The 20155-nt window shown below is 33.1% G+C and overlaps 1 protein-coding gene across 1 annotated transcript; it reads right to left on the bottom strand.

Annotated features, from left to right (window-relative positions):
* Positions 1-2798: 2798 nt before the first annotated feature.
* LOC118187766 (uncharacterized) lies at positions 2799-18715 on the bottom strand. Its single transcript, XM_035358041.2, has 2 exons — positions 16686-18715; positions 2799-3700 (listed from the first exon to the last, which is right to left on the bottom strand). Exons 1-2 carry the CDS (start codon positions 17471-17473, stop codon positions 2896-2898), a joined length of 1593 nt encoding a protein of 530 aa, XP_035213932.1. The 5' UTR covers positions 17474-18715; the 3' UTR covers positions 2799-2895.
* Positions 18716-20155: the final 1440 nt, after the last annotated feature.

Below are 20155 nucleotides of genomic sequence, written 5' to 3'. Positions count from 1 at the left end.
CGTTATTCACGAAATATTTTGTCTTTTCCCAATCATGGCAGACCTTAAGTTTAGAAGATATTTGGGAACTCTCAGCGTATACTGGAGATCCATTCCCGATGCCTACATATCGTATCCAGAGATGAAACGTCTGCTAATTAGATACATCCAACCCACTGCCTGTAAAATATATGTCTGAATCATTTCAAGAATGTGGCTTCGACGGTTTCAGTGATATCCCTGGGGCAAGAAGTCTCAAACATTTTTGCCGCTGTGTAATCAGGGATGAAATTGTTTGCAACTCACAACTACCAGAAGGAATCGAATATCTAGGTTTGCCTTCTAGATTAGAGTCCTTCATCAGGCTGGAATTTTAATTTTTTACCTATCGGGATATATCTTTATTTTTTCAGACGTCTAAAATGACAAAGAGAAATTGTTTCTTTCGATACATCTTTTGTAAATAAATTTTTTCTATTCTCTGCGATTAAATAACGAAAAGTCAGTATGTATGTAAGTTCCTCGCGTTTTGGTAAAACGGTGGTATCTGAAGTTACTCAATGTGAAGCATGCGTTGTCGTCCTCCCAAACATGTGCACTTCGAAGCCTGTATTTCGAATTTCCGATTTTTTAAAAATTATATCATATTTTATGAGAATTTATGGAAATTTTGATTAACAAACACAGCGATTTAAAAACTCTGTGATGCCACTCGGGAAAGTGCAAGATATTTATGTTCCAAATTTAATCACAAAACTATCAATTATAAAAAAAATTGTTGCCTCTCGGCAAAATGCGATAAATATTTGTCTTTCGATTTGAATTTGTCGATTTGAATCCACAAACTCGAAGATCTAAAAGAAATGTGTTGACACTCCCTGAATTAAAATGCTTTTATATTCGATCCGACAGTGTGTTGTCGGCAAAGGGTAATAAGATATTCAAATTTCCTTTCAAATTTATTATGCTATTAATTGGCAAACTGATTTAAAAGCAATAAACACGATTCGTTTCAACAATTTTTAGCTACAAGTTGGGCCCAAAAAATTACGTTAGCTGGATTCATTAAAATCATTATACATATTTTTCTTTTTTATAACTATTTCAGGCGAGTAGACGCGCAAGCGGCTAGTGTAATAAGTAAACAGGCTTAGAAATCGATTTATTGTTTCGAAGTTCAGTAGATGTGTAAGGTAAAGGTAATTTCTTATTTTTGTCAAATACAAGCGCTATTGTCATTTTCTTGCAATATTCTTTGCAAGTAACTAGTTATAAAGAATCATATATTCTAAAATCTCTTTACATGTTAAGAGTTTTGCGATTGCAAGAAAATGCAGTCGTTGGTGCTATTTTCTTGCAATATTGTTTGCTTTAAATAACTAGTTATAAAGGTTCATATATTCTAAAATCTCTTTATATGTTTAAGCTAAGTTGAGAAGAGTAATTTCAAAAATGGATTAAGTTATAATTAAAACTTATGGTATGTGAACTCAGGGGGAGGATCTGTTTAAAATAGAATTAAAAGAAAGATCTTTTCTTCTTCTTAAAAGACAAAAATTTCACAGTTTCGTTTAATCCTTCTTTGAAAGAAATTACTTTTTCCAAATTTGAAATAAATGTAGTAGTATCATGAGCAAACAGATTTGCTTCATAAAAAAAGATAAACTTCCTATTTTAGAGTTTCTGAGAAGAATAAAAATATATTTTCTGTCATATATTATTTTTTAACTGCCTTTGAATTTATGTGTAGTTGCAAGTAAGTATTCTGTCTGGTACAAAATGCTACCACCTTTTAAACTTCTTTTCTGAAAACATATTTTAAATATTCATCTCATGTCAGACTATTTTTTAAGACTGTTTTCTTAGGGACCATTCGCACGATGGCTAAGCCTTCATTATTTAAATCCGTTCACGTCTATGGGACAGAGTTTAAGTCGTAACCAGTCAGTCAACGTAAAGCTGCGCATGCGTAAATATGTAGTTTACTCAGCGAAACAACCGATCGAATGTTTTCTTCGTTGTGATCGGTAGGTTCTTTTATCAAGCTGTTATAAAGCCGAAAGTACTTAGACTAAATTGGTATAAAGCAGAATATTAAGACACAATTCATGTACTAAAGCCCTTGTTTGACTGAAACCTTTACCTGTCTTAAAAAGGAGTCCAGTCTTCTTGATAATATTGCTTTACTAAAATGCTCACTTTACTTTCCTGTTTTCCTCTTTTTGTGCTAACACGTGCTGCTGATCGCTCCGCTTCACCCGTTGTGTAAAGACGTGACAAGTTATATAAAATTGCGCGGTGCCTATCGTATCCATAATGATGATTATGTGCCTGTTTATGCTTATGAAGGCTTGTTTTATCACGAAATAAAACTATGTTGGGTCTACTGCTAAGTATTTTCTTTACCGTTATGTCTAAGCTTATGTATCTACTCAGCTGTCTTCTAATCATCCGGATATCTGCAGAATTATTACATTTAATAGGAATTATTACCTATGTATAGATACAGAATTTCAATTTTATTCTGGATTCTGTATCGTACAAAGAAAGTAGAATTACAAATATTTTTATCGACCAATTATAGGTTATTAGAAATATATTTATGTATTATGTTTACCAAAGTATTATAGTAAAAAGTATGTATTTACGTTTATTGTCGTGTAAAATAAAATATGTTACAAAATATTGTTAACGCTCACTTAAAACACATTTTAAATAGTTAATTCAAGTGACGTATTTTTATAATAGTGAATAGAGATCTTTTTGAGGCGTTAAAAATATCCAGAAAGGTGACTGCAGTAAAAGTTTATTTGTTGCAATAAAACACACGCAGACTAAAATAATCCATTCCAAATTTTTATTTATACAAGATTAGAAATTAGGGGTAGAAAAAAGAATGTTCTACCAATATAGAGGCTATAATTCTAATCTCATGTACGACTTTAGTTGGCTCGGCAAATCTAGAAGCTCAAGCCCTTTTGGCAGTACTGAATTACGACTCAGCTCATCTCTGATTGTGCATCGAGTGTAGTGCAAAAGACTCCTTGGTTGAAAAATGCCATCCTCATCTGGCAACCACGAATTGCGAGTCAGTAGATCTCTAACTATGTCCTGGGTATAGTTTCTCGGTAACATCAGCTGAGGAAAGGCGTTCTCATGTTCTTCTGCCAGTCGTGAGTAATGAGATAGTGCAGATCTGACCGCATCTTGGATCATGCGCGCAACATTATCAAAAGCGCTCTCAGGTTCTATTAACTGTGAGTTTTGAGTCGACGCATCCTTGACCGCACATCGGAAAGAATTTAACGCCAGACTCTCCTGAAGAAGGCCGTCCTCAGGATCTTGTAGAAGCTGTGGATTGCGATTCAGAATATATTCCAACGTCTCTTTTGAGCAAGGCATTGAATTCTTCAATTCAGGCATTGCAGGGAAGTTACCAAAACCACGTTTCTGGAATTCATGACAGACATCATGCACAAGTTCGTCATTGTCGATGTCTATGAATCTGTGGAGGGTATGTCTCATTTCGGCGAAGGATATGCAGGGATATGGAATAGATCTCCAGATGTAGCAGAGACTCTGGAAATAAGACGCAAATTGCTCATCGTCCCAGTAAACGAAGAGAAAGAATATTTCGAAAATGAAAGCTTCTCTTCTGCCTATTTGCTTGCAATGAACCAAAGATAAAATGATGGACTGGAAGAGTGCTTTACGGATTTGCCTGAAACGAGACATGATTACAGTAAGATAACTATGGATAAACCATCCCGTCAAATTCAAGGAATGTGAATTTTAAAAGTGAACATATTCAGAACTCTTAATAAGACCACATATTTTGAGAAAGAGGGAGGAAAGATTGTATATCTATTCTAAAATTCTAGAAATATTATCATCTGTCTCCTTCTGACGCTACAGAACTGAAAAATCATTAGTAAACGTAAGTTTTTTTTTTTTTCCTTTTCGCGGCTTATTTACAAGGGAATTAGTATATCGACGGAAAAGACTCGCTGTTGAAACTGAAAATGCCTGGGATGGACATGCTTAGAGCAGAGTTTCCCGAATACGTGTACTATACTTTAAGGTTCTTTAATACATTAACTCCATTGTCGAAGGCATCGAAACAGGAAAGATTTCTAATAATTAGTAGTCTGAAAGGACTTATGAGCCAATAGAACAGAAATAAATGAATATATAAAAACAGATAACAAATAAAAAATTATAAATATATGAAATAATTAATTAAAAAGTAAAAATAAATAAAATAAATAAGTTACAAAAATGAATTAGCGTGTACATATAGCAGTGCAGTTACATAAATACACAGTGGGGATATTAAGTCATATTGCTAGCAATTAAACAAGATGCAATTATGAAATAGAAGAACTCTGTGACTAAGGCAGAACAGTGGTTATATTATCAACTTGACAGCTAATATGCAGTGAGGACTTACAAAATATACTTACAAAGACACAACAGATGAATTAAATGCAGACCTCACTGTATTATGATAACTGCAGAAGGATTAAATTTAGGAATGTATCTATAAAACATAATTCGATAGAGTGAATGACATGATGTAAATAAGATAGCAAATAATAAAAGGGCTCGTCCGGCCCTTAAGAGTCTATAACTTTTTTGGAATCGATTTTTGGTCCTTAAAAGTCCTTAATTTGGGCCAAAATCGACAGAAGGTCCTTAATTTTAATCATCTGAAATTTCTGTATGTTTTTACGACAGCCATTTTGAGAGTGAAATAGCATTTTGGAGGAATATTTTTGGCTATTCATTGACAACTATTGTTATTTTTTAATGGGTTCATGGGTTATAATCTATTCCCATTTCTAATATATATGGTGGGATACTCGAGTTTCTGAGCAAGAAGTGAAACATATGCATATCGAAATTATTTCTTTTTTTCTAATGAAGAACTTTTAAACAACTTTTGGATTTTGGGGCTGTGAATTCTTTTATTAAACGGTTTTAAATTTGGCGACTTATCAACATTTTGGCGGTTTTAAGATCAGTTTCTATCGAAAGATCTCGGAATTTTTCGACGATTTTTCTTTAAAACATTGTAACATAGATGAACGTCATTAAAATAATGGTAATATATTAAAATTATATTTAAAAAATGGCATTAAAATAAAACATTTTAATTTTTCTCTCACAAATTATAAAGTGCCACTTATTACACAATATTTTGCATCTTGAAAATAAACAAAACATAATGCTATAAAGCACAATTAACGAAAAAGTTCTAGCAAAGGCAAAATAGGTATGTAATTCATAAAAAATGTTTTCTTTTTAATTTTTTCATGTAAGAGTTTTTTTATGTCATTATCTCAACATGTTGAGAATTCGTAGAATATGCATCAGTTTTCTCTACAAAATTAATTTTACACTTTTTCCTTCTGATTTTTTTTCCAAAATATTTCTGGCTTTTTGCTGTTACAGAATTAGGAGGTGTAATTTGTCTTTGGATTTTAAATATTGCAGATTAGAAAGTTTAGAAGGATTTGAATGCAAGATTTATAGACCCACGATTCTTAACATGTTTATCTACCCTTTATTTTCTCTACTTTTCACTAGACACAAGCATGGAAAATATCAAAAATGCTTCTAATTTATCACATGGACAGGCATTATAGAAAGGAATTTTTTCTTAATAAAGAAATTGAAAACTGACAGTTTAAAAGATTAATCTAATATGTTTTAATGCATCATACACTGGTCTGGCGCTAGGCATTTTCTCACCTGTTGCAATCTCTATGGATCCTAAGTCCTGTTACTTAGTGTCTTTCTAAATTCTACTTCCAATGCCTGCTGTAAATTCTAAAAGATTTGCCATTTCTAGATTTTGTTCCTCCGTGTGTCACTAAATTCTAAAAATTCTGCCACACCAGCTCTGTAGCCCTTACCATATATATTTCATATTTCTTCTGAATGTTCATATTACTAATGAAATAAAATTAGCAGCTTTTTCTATACATGCTAAATACATTTAGTTTTTTCAGAATAACAGAAATCTTTAATTAAACCAAAAATTCTAAAATGAAAAGGAAACGTGTTGAAGAAAGAAACTGGACATATAAAGAGAAAGAAAATTATTCTTGAAAGATATTGTACAGTTATTATTATGTAAATTACCCAGTTGTATATAATTTCAGCCTTTACTATGATTTCCCATTTCTATTTCCTCTCCAGAATGTAAATCACTTAAACAGTTTTTGAGGTTTTTGGAGTGTATGACAGACTGTGTTTCTAACCTCCGCTTGCTCGCTACATTTGTTCCTGCCAGCTCTGATAATTTGTAATTGTTCGTCTTTACATTATCGCTGCCGACATTTGAATTTGTTATGGCGATAGAGTAAGTAAGCCAACTTCAAACTGAAATTAAATTGTTCAGTCTTTGACCACTAGTCCACATTTTTAATTTGCATTTGATTCTTCTTGTTTAATTATATCACCACGAACTATAATTGATTTTCTTAGCATAAGAGCATGCCTTTATGTTCTATTTAAATAAAAGGCTTATTTAAACCTTTTTTCTGACTATGTAGTGACTTTCAGACATAGCGATAATTTGCTTCACATATGTCAGGGGTGTTGGACTAATTAACTTTTACCAGATCAAGTAAACCATGTGCATATACATTGTATATATACAATGTGGAGAGGTTGACAAGTTAAGAGGTAAAGCAAGTAGAAACTAGGGAGATCATTGGTTTACGTATTACGACAAATATCTAATTATTAGAAAAGCTGCTTAAAGAGAAGGATATGGATATAAATTAGCCAAAATGTCTGGGAAGGCTTCAAATTAAAAAGACGCATAAATATTTTGTTGAGTGCTGTAGTTACAAAACATAAATATTTTGTAGCTTTTAATGTGCAATTATTCTAATATCGTTTAAGAATCAATCCCATAAATTACATTTATTTTAAACTGTGAAATTTTATTAGATTGCGATTTTAACAATCATGTAATTTTAATAATAATTATTTTAAACAAATATTTCCAAAAAAATAAATCAAATTTAATACTGGCAATGTAAATCCGTAATGACTAAGGTTATCTAACTACATAATTATTTTATTTGTAACTAACTGCTTACAAAAATTATCTCTTCATTATAAAAAGGCGAGTTATTGCCTTTCATTAATCATTACCATGGTCACGAGATAAAACACAAAAATGTAAAAATTTATGTAAAACTTATTCTTCGCATTTAGTGAGACTTAAAAAATAATACAAAACAACTTATCACCTCTGGTACTTTAGTGGCTTATTGGAAACTTAATGTATATTAACTGGGTTACAATCACTAGAACTCTGCACGAAGCTACGACACTAACTGCGTCGGACCAGCAGAGCACAATTAACTTTCAAAACTTGCCAATCGTGCTGGTGGCTTGGCAAATGCGGTCAAGAGCAGGAGACTGACGTTAATTACGGAAGGGGAAAGTAAACGGCTGTGTCAGGGATCATAAGGGGAGATATATATTTAAAAAAAAAGTGTTTTTTGGCTATTTTATACATTCAAAGGAAAATACAAGTTACTCACTGAACTTCGCACATTAGTCTGAATAACCTTTAAACCCGATGAACAGTACATTTGTGTGACAAGGCGAGCTTTCTGACTGTACAATCTGTTTTACATTTAGCGAGCTTGTGCCGAATAAGTTTATTCGCTATTTTATGTAATTTCTGCAATATTTTGTAATTCTTTTATTTTTATTTTCATTTAAATTTTATTTTTTTAAAGATAATTTCTTTTGATTCACAAATATTTATATTTTCTATTTTTCTAATAAGTGAAGGCCCACCAGCGGCCGAGCGGTAAAGTCACTGAACACTGGTAGTTCGGTCCGAGGTTCGAATCCCGCGAACGGGCTGGCTGCAGGGGCATTTTCGTGGTTTTCCCCATGTGTAACGTGTATACGAGCCAGTTTCTCTTAGAAAGTCCTCCACGAAGGCATCCCTCCCCTTAGGCAGATAGCCCTCGAGGCTTTGCCATAATTACACACACACACACACACACTCTAATAAGTGAAACATTTAATTAGATTCTGATATTTTGTTTTCATAAGATAAAGTACGAAACCTTTGTTAAAATTTTCATAGCTCACTGTAGTTCAGTGACCGTATTTTAATGTGCCATTTAATTCGCGAGTCCATTCATCCGATTTGAAACTTGGAAATGAATTAACAAATCGATCTTTCCATTCAATTGGTCCTATCGACTTGAATACAGTGAGCCTGAGTAAACGGGAAGTATCTTTCGTAAATATAAAAACCATTATAAGCGCATTTCTGAATAATAATTTTAAAATATAATTTTTACAGCTGTTTGACGCTGCTTTCAAAAGATTTCTTAATTATAAATATGAATATATGTACTGAAAATTACGAAGAGAATAACACATACGTATCTGTTATTACGAGAATAAGTATTGCTAATGAATGCAATAGGGCTTGAAAACTCATTTTGATTCACCTTTCTTTTCTTATGAATGACGAATATCTGTTTGCCATACACGTGATCAAATAGGGAATAAGTGTTTAATCCGTAAGATTATAAGTATTGATTAACATTTCATATAACTACTTCTAATTGAGGCTTTCTAAGAGCAACCCCCTTAATTTTGACTCGCAGCTTTTAATTTTAGACTAGGATATGAGCATAGAATCTACCTTTAAACAATGAGATTTTTTTTTTAAAACACTGTGGCATGACAGTGCCTAGTAATAATAGTTTTAGCGTCACTAAGAATCATTTTCTGGATTCTCATATTGATTTTTTTTCCAAAAGATATTAAAAGCTGCAATTGACGAGTATGAGCAATGCATAATACATACATATATAACGTAAGCATACCATAAAGAAAAATGAACCCCAACAAAAGCTGATCGACTGCTATTAAACTCTAAAGAGGGGTTTATCAGAGGGAAAATGGTAATTAAAATCAATTAAAATTCCATTTAATTGATTTTAATTATTTATTTACTGTATCGATTTATTACTAATTGTAATGGATTGGAATATTTGAATATGAATTAGCTGAATATTTAAGAAAAATATTATGATTGCGAGAATAGGAAAAAAAACATTTTTTGAATATTTACTTTCTTATAGAATGCAGATGAATTCATTTTTACTCAATGAAAATCAAAATTTAGTAGCTAATTAATCTGTTCTGTATCGAGCACTTTAGTTCAGTGATCCGTATTAATGTGCGCTTTTTTTTTAAAAAAAATTAAATGCTTCAAGAATAATTAGAAAAGGGCATAACTCTCTTCTTACCCTTAAATTCTTCAATAAAGAAACTGCATTTTCAGCTATAATTAAGTGAAATAATTTTCTAAATATAATTCAAAGCATGAAAAATAAGGTACATAAACAGCTTGGAAATGGAACTAGCATTGAGATTCTCTTTAAGAAATATGGTGAAGCTTAACAAAAAGTCTACGAAGTGAAGTAATTCCGTAGAATATTTTCTAACTCTTTATGAATAAATTGCACTCAATTATACTTTATAAACGACATGTAAATACTATTTAATGTATATGTGTGGATGTGTGTGTGTGTGCGGCTCGCTAGCGGCTGAGCTGTAAAGTCGTTGAACTCTGGCAGGTCGATCCGGGGTTCGAATCGGGATCGACGGGGATGGCTGTATTGGCGTTTTCGAGGTTTTCCCCACGTGTAACGTGCATAAGAGTCAGTTTTGCTTCGAAAGTTGTCCACGAGGCACCCTTACCCTTACCCTTAGGCAAATAACCGTCGAATGCTTTGATATAATCAAACAAATAAGACCAAACAATAGATATATAAATAAGTAGCTTAAAAAACTGCTATATTTTATGTATACTTATCAAGTAGTATTTCAATATATATAATGATTAAAAGAAAGGAAAAGTCGGATCCTAACTGATTGTATATAATGTAATCCCTATGAAGGCCCTAACAATTCTTTCTCACTTAAAGTCGTAACCCAAAAAGAGAACAAATTAAACTTCAGATACGTATACAATACTGAATCGAATACAAAAAATACAAAATATAAAAATAAATTATATATGTACGAAACCTAACTAACTATTTATATTGATATTACGTAAATATAGGTATGGTAATGAACACTGTATAATAAAGATATTTTATACCTTGTTCTATATTTGGTTCCATTTATATATACCTATACATAGATATATATATAATTTAAGGATTCCATTTAAGGATTATAGTAGTAGTTAATACTACTACATATAAAAAAAAACAGTCCTTAGCCGTGAAAAGGTTGAAAGCCATTCGATTATGACTATTATCTCACATACTCAGTTACTTCGCATACATGGAACATAGCATTCGAAATGAAAAACTCAATATTTAGTACAAATTCATTCGTGTAACAAATATCTGTCTTTCTACACCTATGGCTTTAAAAAAAGATGTTATTTATCTTACAGTTTATCGTTAAGTAATACATTTTCATTGTACAAAATTGCATTCATTCAAAGAATTCAATTTGTATTTTCCTCTGTATAAAACTGAATGTAGAGAAGTTAGATGTTTAAACAACCCCCACATTTTCAAAAACATCTGGAGCAAGATTGTCTCCTCCTTGTCAGCTCTCCCCCTGAAAAAAGGGATTGTAAATTTACGACCTGACCGCATATGGGGGTATTTCATCGTGCCTACATCAGGCCTTTTTAGGTGTGTTACGGCCAGCTGGAAGAAATTCACGAAGGTCACGGGTCTGATCAGCAGCTCACTCTCTAGGCAAGCAGCAGCGGTGACAACAGACAGTCCCGTGTCTGGCTCGAGTGCGAAGATGAGAAACCTGGGCTAGGAACGCGCTGTAGACAGAGTGGATTTTCTGCAAAATCTCATCGATTTATTAAATCATAATGTAATTAAGTCACATGACACTCTAAACATACATTCAAAAATGATGTGAACATCACATGACTTCCTTGTACGGCTTATTAAATTATGCACATTTTTTGCTGCATTTCGTTTAAACTTATTTTCTCGTATTTCATTAAAGTTATATTTCTCATTCAATTAATTCAATTCTCACTCGCGGCAAGGCAAAAATAAATGAAAACTCAAATCACCTTCATTAAAAATTGTAAGATACAGAAAAACATAAACCATCAAATAGAGTTTAAAAAACAATATTTACAATCAAAATTTATAGTTTTCACGCAAAAACAAGCTATCCGGCCAGCGGGCAAGAAGGCAGATTTTTCGGTGCACAAAACTGAAAGTTTACTTTTCATCCCACTCGGCAAATAGACACTGAAAGTGCAAAATCTGACTTAAAATTCACTATTCTACTAAGAGCTTCAAATGTAAACAAATGGCGGCTTCGTTAGGGTTAGCTGCGCCACTTAAACTTTTAAATTGTTGATAATTCTACAACTATTGCATGCAGATTAGTTAAAGGCATAAAACCTTAACTGGAACATAAGAACAACACAATTCAACCACTTTTAAAGCAAAAAACGCACAATTTACCAACATACAAGAATAAAAAAACTGAGCTCACTGAGACGGGTAACAGAATGAGTATAAAGAAATATATAAATAGGCTAAAAATTTGAATTAAAAAAATAGAATAAAATTTTTTTAAACCCGTCCTGCGCTGTAGCTGCAGGATTGAAGTAGAATAAACTTAAAACTCATTCACTAGTAAATAACTCAGAGTGAGTGAGTGAGTGATTATGGCGCAAAAACCAGAGATGATTATGATGCGCCAAACAAAAGATGAGATGATTACAATTGATGACATTAAAATTCAATAAATAAAAACAAGTAGATAAATGTACCAAATCCAGAGGATGAAGTCATATAAACACAAGTTAAAAGCACATATTAAAATTCAAGACACAGTCTTCAAAATAAATTACATTAGGTAATAAAAGCCAATCTCTTTTAAATAATAAAATAAATTACAATTGACCTCTCTTCCGATTAAACGGTCGAGAGGTAAGTCACAGCTATTAAAATATTTCTGGCGAAGACTATTAAAACATGGACACTCAATTAAAATATGAAGAACAGATAAACAAACATTACAATTAAAACAAACAGGCTCATTTTCAGCTTTGAGAAGATAGTTATGTGTGACTCTAGTGTGACCTATTCTGAGGCGAGTCAAAAGAACGTCCTCCTTACGATTTCCAGCAAAATCCCAATGTTCAATTCTAGGCTTCACGTTTCTCAACTTGTTGTGATGCTGAACATCCCAAATTTGCTGCCATTTTTTCCGCATCTTCCCCTTGATTACACAGCAGATGTCTCTAAAAGGAATAAGGCGAGTGGACGGTTCAACGGCATATTTGGCTGCGATGTCTGCAAGCTCGTTTCCCTTTATTCCTGCATGTCCAGGGACCCAGCTGTACAGGACTTCATATCCTCGAATTGTTAAATTTCTTTGAATTTTGAGAACATCCACTACCACAGGATTCTGCGTGTTGGGGAAAGCTTCCAAGGATTTAAGAGCACTATACGAGTCTGTATAAACTATGAACTTTTTGTGGCAGAGTTTTGAGATGTACAAAAGACCGTAATATATTGCAGTTAGTTCAGATGTTAGGACTGAGAAAGCATGGTGCAGGCATCGGCCCTCAATGTAATCTTGAAATACAAAAGCCATCCCGACATGATCATTTGACTTTGATCCATCTGTGTATATCGGATGATAACTGCTATATTTGTGCCTGTGCTCAGCGAAGACTTGTCTGTAAACGATCTCGTTAGTGCTCGCCTTTACGTGATGTTTGAAAATATCGAGAAGCTGGATCCGTGCATTTTCCCAAGGTGGAATTTCAAAATTCTGTACTGCTTGAGGCCACATATCAGAGAGGGAAAGTTCCTCAATGACAGGGCGAACTCTTAAAGGAAAAGTAGGAACACAGGATGGACGTGTTTCATATAATGTGTTACACTCATTATCGAGTAAGCACAGCTTATTGGGATGTTCAGGTTGGGATAGAATATTAAAATATTGCAAAAGGGATAATTGCTCACGCCTCAGATAAAGTGATGGTTCGTTAGAGTCAACATATAGGCTCTGTACAGGAGAAGTCCTGAAAGCTCCTGAACAAATCCGCAGACCTTGATGGTGAACAGGATCCAGTTTTAACAAAACAGATGACCGAGCGGATCCATAAACAACTGAGCCATAATCCAGTCTAGAGCGGATAAACGCTCTGTAAATGCGAAGTATAGAGCAACGCTCTGCACCCCAGGAGCTGTTCGCCAACACTAAATAACTCAGAGATCTAAATTCACTAGTAAATTGGAATAAAAGCAAGGCAATTTCTCTATAATATAATAATTGCAACCGTGTATAAGAGGTTTAACACAATATCAGAAATTATCCAATTAAAGAGGGAAATCATAGTAGAACAATCTCGAAAAATAAAAATGCGAAAGGGAAAATATATAAAATTATATAAATAAAAATTAATCTCCTTATATTGACACTCCAATTCCGAATTCATCAGGGGGAAATGGTGCTACCGATTGCAATCAAAAAGGGAGGTGCACAACTTCATGTTATAGCAGTCTCATATACAAAAGGTGCACAACTACATGTTATAGCAGTCTCATATACAAAATTTTAAAGTTCTAAGGCCACTCGTTTTTTGAGTTATGGAGATACATACATACGTACGTACAGACGTCACGAAAAATCTCTACATCCATTTTGGGAAAAAGAGTCCTTTATTGTCTGTATGTACAGATTCTACGAAACATCTTTCAAATGCAATAGAGTGCGGTTTAATTTAATGTTCTGATTTGGTGCAATTATATTTAGATCAATAAAGGCAACTTTAATGCCATATTTTCTTAGAGGTTTATATTTTTTTGTTACAACACTCATCACAGCGCTTAATGGGATTAGCATTACAGAGGCAAGCAAGCAGACAAAAAATACACGTGTTCGTTGGCTGCCTGTTTGTTTGTGGTTTTGCAACGATAGAATTTTAATTCTAGTACCTTTGGTACTATTTCTTATTTCGATAAAGTATGGAAAACAATAAATTGGAAAATCAAAATTACATAACACAACCGATATTTTAACACAATAGAATTAAGTATATTGCAAGATAATTCAATATTTTGTACAGGTAAAAGTGTGCTTTGAAAGCCAAAAGGGAAATATTTAATAATAAGAATTTGTTTCACATAAAAAACTAGTTGAAAAATGATAAAATAAATATAAAAACAAAAGTTGTAATAACGTGTATCATAAGAAATAAAAAATGAAAATCATAAGAAAACTTCAGATATAGGAAAGCTGAAACAAAGCCAATATCGCACATTCATAAATTAATTTTATCCCCATATTTCCCTTTCATTTAAACACCGTAAGACAGTAGCAATAAAAAAAGAATAATATAACACGAAAATAATCAATGAATAATGAAATTACAATGACATCTTATAAATCAATGGCATACGTACATTTCCACTGCCTGCATTTATGACCATGCTGTTAAGCTTATGAATAGGAGTTTTTAAATGTAAATGTGTAGAGACATCAGGTTTGTCGAAGCAGTAAACATGAAAAATATGCAATGCCCTTGCCGAAATTCGAGCTCCGGAACTCTCGATTGCTAGCTGGGCGTGCTTCCAATTACACTATGAATGTGCACTGAAAGGAGAGGGCGAACTTTACAAATTTATAAAAGTTTAATTGATTAACTGTATAATTAATTAATTTCAAAGAAATTAATAAGTCTAAAATCAATTCATAAATTACATGTGAATCAGCAAGTAATCCATTATGCAGCTCCAGGATGTTTAGAATTAAAGTGTAAGCACTGGATTAAAAGATAAAACTGTTAATATGTTAATACTGTTAATAATATATCAATGTTACACTAAAGATGTGAATAAAATAATGGTAAGTCGACACAAAAGAACTTATACATACACGAAGAGATCCTGTTCATGTATATTATAAGGTATTTTACGCAACTAACCAATTATTATGATTTAAGCCTGAGGTATAATTTTTCTTTCCGTATTCCTTAACAGAATGCAAATTAGTTTTGCGTATTTAACGTAAAGGCTTTGAATGATTAGATGAGAACTTCTGTCCCGTTACTTACTCTGCTTAAATTTGTATTCCGGCTTTAGTGTCATGCAAGCCGAAGTTTTAAAAATGCACGTCGGTAAATAGCTGAGTCAGCCTAAATAGGTTATTTTATGTATAGTCTCGGTCTGTGTTACTTACACTGAAATTTAACATTCTATTATGCTAATTTAAATACCCGAAACGTAGCGGAAGTCCGTTGCCGTAGTAGCAGCTGTGTCTGTTCTATTTAGTTTAAGACTACGTAAAATACTTATTTTAACTATATAGCGATAACTCGCTGTCTACCTAATAGGATCTTAATAGGACTTTAGCTTCGAGTTACAGCAAGGCCATCCAGTATACACTATTGTTCGAGTAATTTTAAATAAAAATATATTCAAGAACTTTCTTAAATATTTCACGGAAATCATTAATAATGACCATTCCGTGAATTCATTCCCCAAATTAGAAAAAAACATTATGGAATTACTAAAAATTTGATACACACAGAGAAATTTTTAGACCATATTTAAAAATTTTACTATTTGGTGTTATTACTCATATTACAGTTAATCAGATTGGTTCTGTTTTACTAATTGATATTTTCAGTTATAGTAAGTGAAGTGTTTGAGATATGACATAAAGAAATTGATTGAAAATTAAGAATGCTGGGAATGTTATCGAGAGCTCATAATATCATCAAATTTTTTAATGTATTTCAATTGAAAATAACTCTCTTAAAGCGATATATCATTCTTAAAGATTTGTAACCTCTTAACATATTGTTAAAATATCGAAACTTTAATCAGTATTAAAGAAGGGGAGAAAATCTGAAAGCTTTCGTATTTTATATTACGTCCAAAGAGGCTTTTTTTTAAAGTTTTGTGAGCTACCTTTATTTATTAAATATCATGTTCTTCGCCATTAAACCACAAAAACTCAATTCAAGAGCAGTATCACAAAATAATTTAAAAAGAGCATATATTTAGAATTTCCGATACACAGTCTCGCGTGGAGATAACTTATTTTTCGTACGGTGTTGAAATCATTGACTTTGTTAATCAAAAATTCGTTAGTTTTCAAAATACGAAATAGATAATAAAACAAATTTCAAACTCCAAATTTGGGCTTCCAGATTCTCATATTCGAGTAGGGGACTACGTTATTCAAAATTTGATGTCTGCAGGTACCGTGGTTTTTTTACGGTGCAGAAATATACATACATTCATGCGGATTCTTCATTATTTAATTTCTTTAAATATAATGCAGGACTCTAATATTTGGTGGCAACAATTAGAAAAGTGAAACGCCGCTTACAGTGAACCAACGCAAATTGCCCAAACGAAATTAATAGCCCCTCTGGCGAAATTGCCCCTTTGGGTTAAAAAATGATTTTAATTTCTGCATACCTTAATTTAATACAAACATAAAATATGTAAATAAATAAACGTTTAATTTTACTTGACTATTAAAATAATACTAGTGAATGATATGGATAACTGGGTTTCCAGCTATCGAACAAATATAGATTTTCAAAATAACTACTATAACTAAATAACATGGAATTAAAAAAATAAATGCCAGTTGCGGGTAGGAAAAAAAGGACTCACCTTAAATGCAGAGACATCTCTAAGAGATGATCTTCGGAAATAAAGCTCAGAAGTATGTAGTAGTTGGGCTGCTGATATATATTCTGGAACCCATAGTTTAGTAGCACCAACACATTTCCAGGCCTTCTTCGAATCAATTTTTGTATTTCTTTTTTAAGAAAGAATTCTTTTGTCTGAACAGTCGTGATGAAACGGTTTGCTTTTCGCAAATGGTGCAAAATGTACTTCGTTACAGCGGGATCAGTTTCCAAGAACAGGTATGCTGCGACTTGCCACGAGGTGCATACCATATGAAAGAAGTCAGAGACAACATCGGAATCTGGATAATCTTTGTCGAAAAGAACTTTTACGAATTCGCGAATTGCTACCAATCTTAAAGGCTCCAGGATTTTATCTCGCAGTGGCTGCGAACTCACAGTGTCAGTGACTGCTGCACCACCTGTAGAAGTAAGATATAAAGATTCCTCCACATAATCATAATTGTATGCCTTCAAAAGCTTTAAATAAAACCTTGCGGTTATCATCTCGCCATTCACTGCAAATGTTTCTAGTATTTTCCTGCGAAAATCGCGAAAGACTGTGGCTGACTCGGCAGCCTTTAAGACATTCATTCGCTCCGTTGTTCTGAATATTCGAACGAATGGTCCATTAGGCACAATAGGTTTAGATACGGGTCCCAAATTCAGGATTGAAACCAGTCTTTTAGGTTTGTTTCCAGGGCAAAATTCAGGGACACTTAAGTCCAAATATGCCACTGAACTGGCATCGCTGACCCAGAAAGCACTCATATTTAACGTAATATGAAAAGTCTTAGTCGTTAATAAAAATATTTCAATTCACGTTTTGTATGTAATACTGTCTTTGCGTTCAAAGCAAATCGCATAAAACCAGAGGCAGCTTTCTAATATCATGAACTAACTTAAGCAGAGGAGACCTTAAATCTTGCGAAATTCTGCTATCTTTCCAGCTACGCTGGAAGACCATTGTGCCTGGCACTGTGTTCTATATACAACAAAAGCACTTAAAGAACGCACACTAATAAGATAAGCGACTAAGGAAATGTGAAATCCTGTTAATTCTCTAAGGGGTTGATTTATATAAAGAGTATCTTTCAAGTTTGCTGGGGTTGTTAGTGAGGGAGTAATTTAGGATAAGAATTTCGTTTGCTTAAGCATTTCAGTTCTGTGCGTCATCAGCATTTCATTTATTGCCTTACTAGTCTTAAATGATGTCAGTAAGCCTTTGATCTGAGGCAAGGAGTTGTAAGACGTTGTTTGATGATCATACCATAGTGACTAAGAGGAAAACCACTTAGTCAATATAATATATTTGCAATAGAACTAACTTAAGGTACTTAAAATAATTATTGTAACATAAATTTCTTGCTGTTTATACATAATGCAATCCAACAGTTCTGTATTTTCAAAACCGAAGACAATTCATCCCGATCCTAAACAGTGATGTGTTTAGCTATCCTTTCAAGGAATACAGTATATTTATTGCTATTTATTAGATTTCATCGATACACATTAGAGGAGCTACGTGAGTTATTTGAAGATTAGCTTCTAGAATACCTCCTAAGGGACAATGGGTCCTGTTTACGTTGCGCATGGGGAAAATTACGAAACTTCCCACGCAGGAAATTTCTTAACGGGATCCTAGGACAAATTACCTAGATTCAGCAATCTAAGGCATGTAGATCTAATATACTCAGATTCAGTAGGAATATTTATATACATATGTGTATACCATATAAAGTTCTAGTTTTGATTAGTTATAGTTCTTTAAGTCTCCTTTTCTTATTTGGATAGTTTCGCTTTCAGCTCTGAACATAACAGTTCTATAATAAATCTCTCTGAGTTAGGTTAGGCCCACCAGCGGGCGAGCGGTAAAGTCGCTGAACACTGGCAGTTCGGTCCGAGGTTCGATTCCCGCGAACGGGCTGGCTGCATGGGCGTTTTCGTGGTTTTTCCCATGTGTAACTGTATACGAGTCAGTTCCCCTTACAAAGTCCTCCACGAAGGCATTCCTCCCCTTAGAAAGTCCTCCACGAAGGCATGCCTCCCCTTAGGCAGATAGCCCTCGTGTGCTTTGCCATAACTCAACACATCAACACCAACACGCCATGACTTCCGTTTTCTTTCATAAACTGGATGACTTTGCATTTGGCATCCCTCCCCTTAGGCAGATAGCCCTACCGAGCTTTGCCGTAATCTCAATAAACCAAACCAAAACTGAGTTAGGTTATTTATAATTAATCCCTCTCATATGATTATTATGTAACGCTCGTGACGCGTGTATTTATGAAACGAAAAAAAATTAGTTTTAGCGAATAATGATGACAAATTTTGCAAACCCAAACTTTAATTAACTAGTATAGAGAAAAAGCAGAACTGTAACTTTACTAACATCCACATTGCAATGTATGCATTTCTTCTCTGGTTTCTGCTGTGCAAACATGCAGTTCACCGCTTCTCTTCTTCACTTCAAATATATTGTTTTCAGTCTGTGAAAAGCACAGACGTAATCGTTGAAGAATGAGCTTGCGTATTACGTCAAAATATAATGGGCCTGCATATGAAATTTTATTAAATATTTAGCTGAGTCTCAAACTTTCTTCAAAGTTTTCTCAAGAATAAAATCGATTTTGATTGCTGTTACATATTTATTCAATATCTATGGTATCGTCTAAAAATTTTTTTATTCAATATATATTTTTTATTTATCGGTTTCTTATCTTTTTCAAATTTGAATCACTGTGTTTTAAATTTATCAATGGTCCCTGTTGTATTTTGACTTTTAAAGAGTTTACCAGATTATCTATAGTTTTAATTATTTATTTTATTTTTATATTGCTATCTAATGTGTTACCAGTTCAACAATGTATACTCACCCTTTATATTTAAATTTTACGCCAGTGACTTTTTGCAGAGTTAAAACAATAACATTTCAAGATGAATCATTTTAGAAATAATGACATCTAAATCACTGAAAATTCTAAATGAAAAATTAGAAATCGGCTGATATCCGTAATTGCGCTAAAGAAGTAACGGAAGTATAAAGCAAAATACTATTGTGAAATGTTCAAGAGATAAAATTCATCAAAGTAGACTATTGTTAACTTTCTAACAACTTAATTTCCTGCTAGAGGAATGGTGAGGTGAGAAGAAATAACAGTTCCCGCCGCTTATTAAACTCACTTGTTAATAAACTCAGTCGCTTATTACGATCAAATTTCGATTAACCAAAACTAATCAATAGGAGAAACCGCCATTTATTAAACTCATATCCGTTGCTTGTTAAACTCAAGATTAGAAAAGACTTCTTCTGTACAAGAATATTCTACTTTTAATTATCAAAACTTTTCTTAGTTTACTCATTTAACGTATTGTGGACCGTGGCTTTGTCATTCAGGCGAGTAATACTTAATAAAACGGGTTTGACCGAAATTTCCTGTCCTTGCACTTTTG

Source organism: Stegodyphus dumicola, chromosome 7, assembly GCF_044657685.1.
Source record: "Stegodyphus dumicola isolate Sdum_Otavi_A_Nest chromosome 7, ASM4465768v1".
NCBI classification, from domain to species: domain Eukaryota; kingdom Metazoa; phylum Arthropoda; class Arachnida; order Araneae; family Eresidae; genus Stegodyphus; species Stegodyphus dumicola.
Note: the sequence above shows the minus strand (reverse complement) of the source record. Positions and strands in the feature narration are given on the sequence as shown.

Bases quoted from the DNA above. Each gene is read 5' to 3' on its own strand.
- LOC118187766 (XM_035358041.2), bottom strand. From the start codon at position 17,473: ATGAGTGCTTTCTGGGTCAGCGATGCCAGTTCAGTGGCATATTTGGAC. The intron at 3,701-16,685 runs GTGAGTCCTTTT...GTCTCGTTTCAG, and splicing joins GAGATGTCTCTGCATTTAAG to GCAAATCCGTAAAGCACTCT.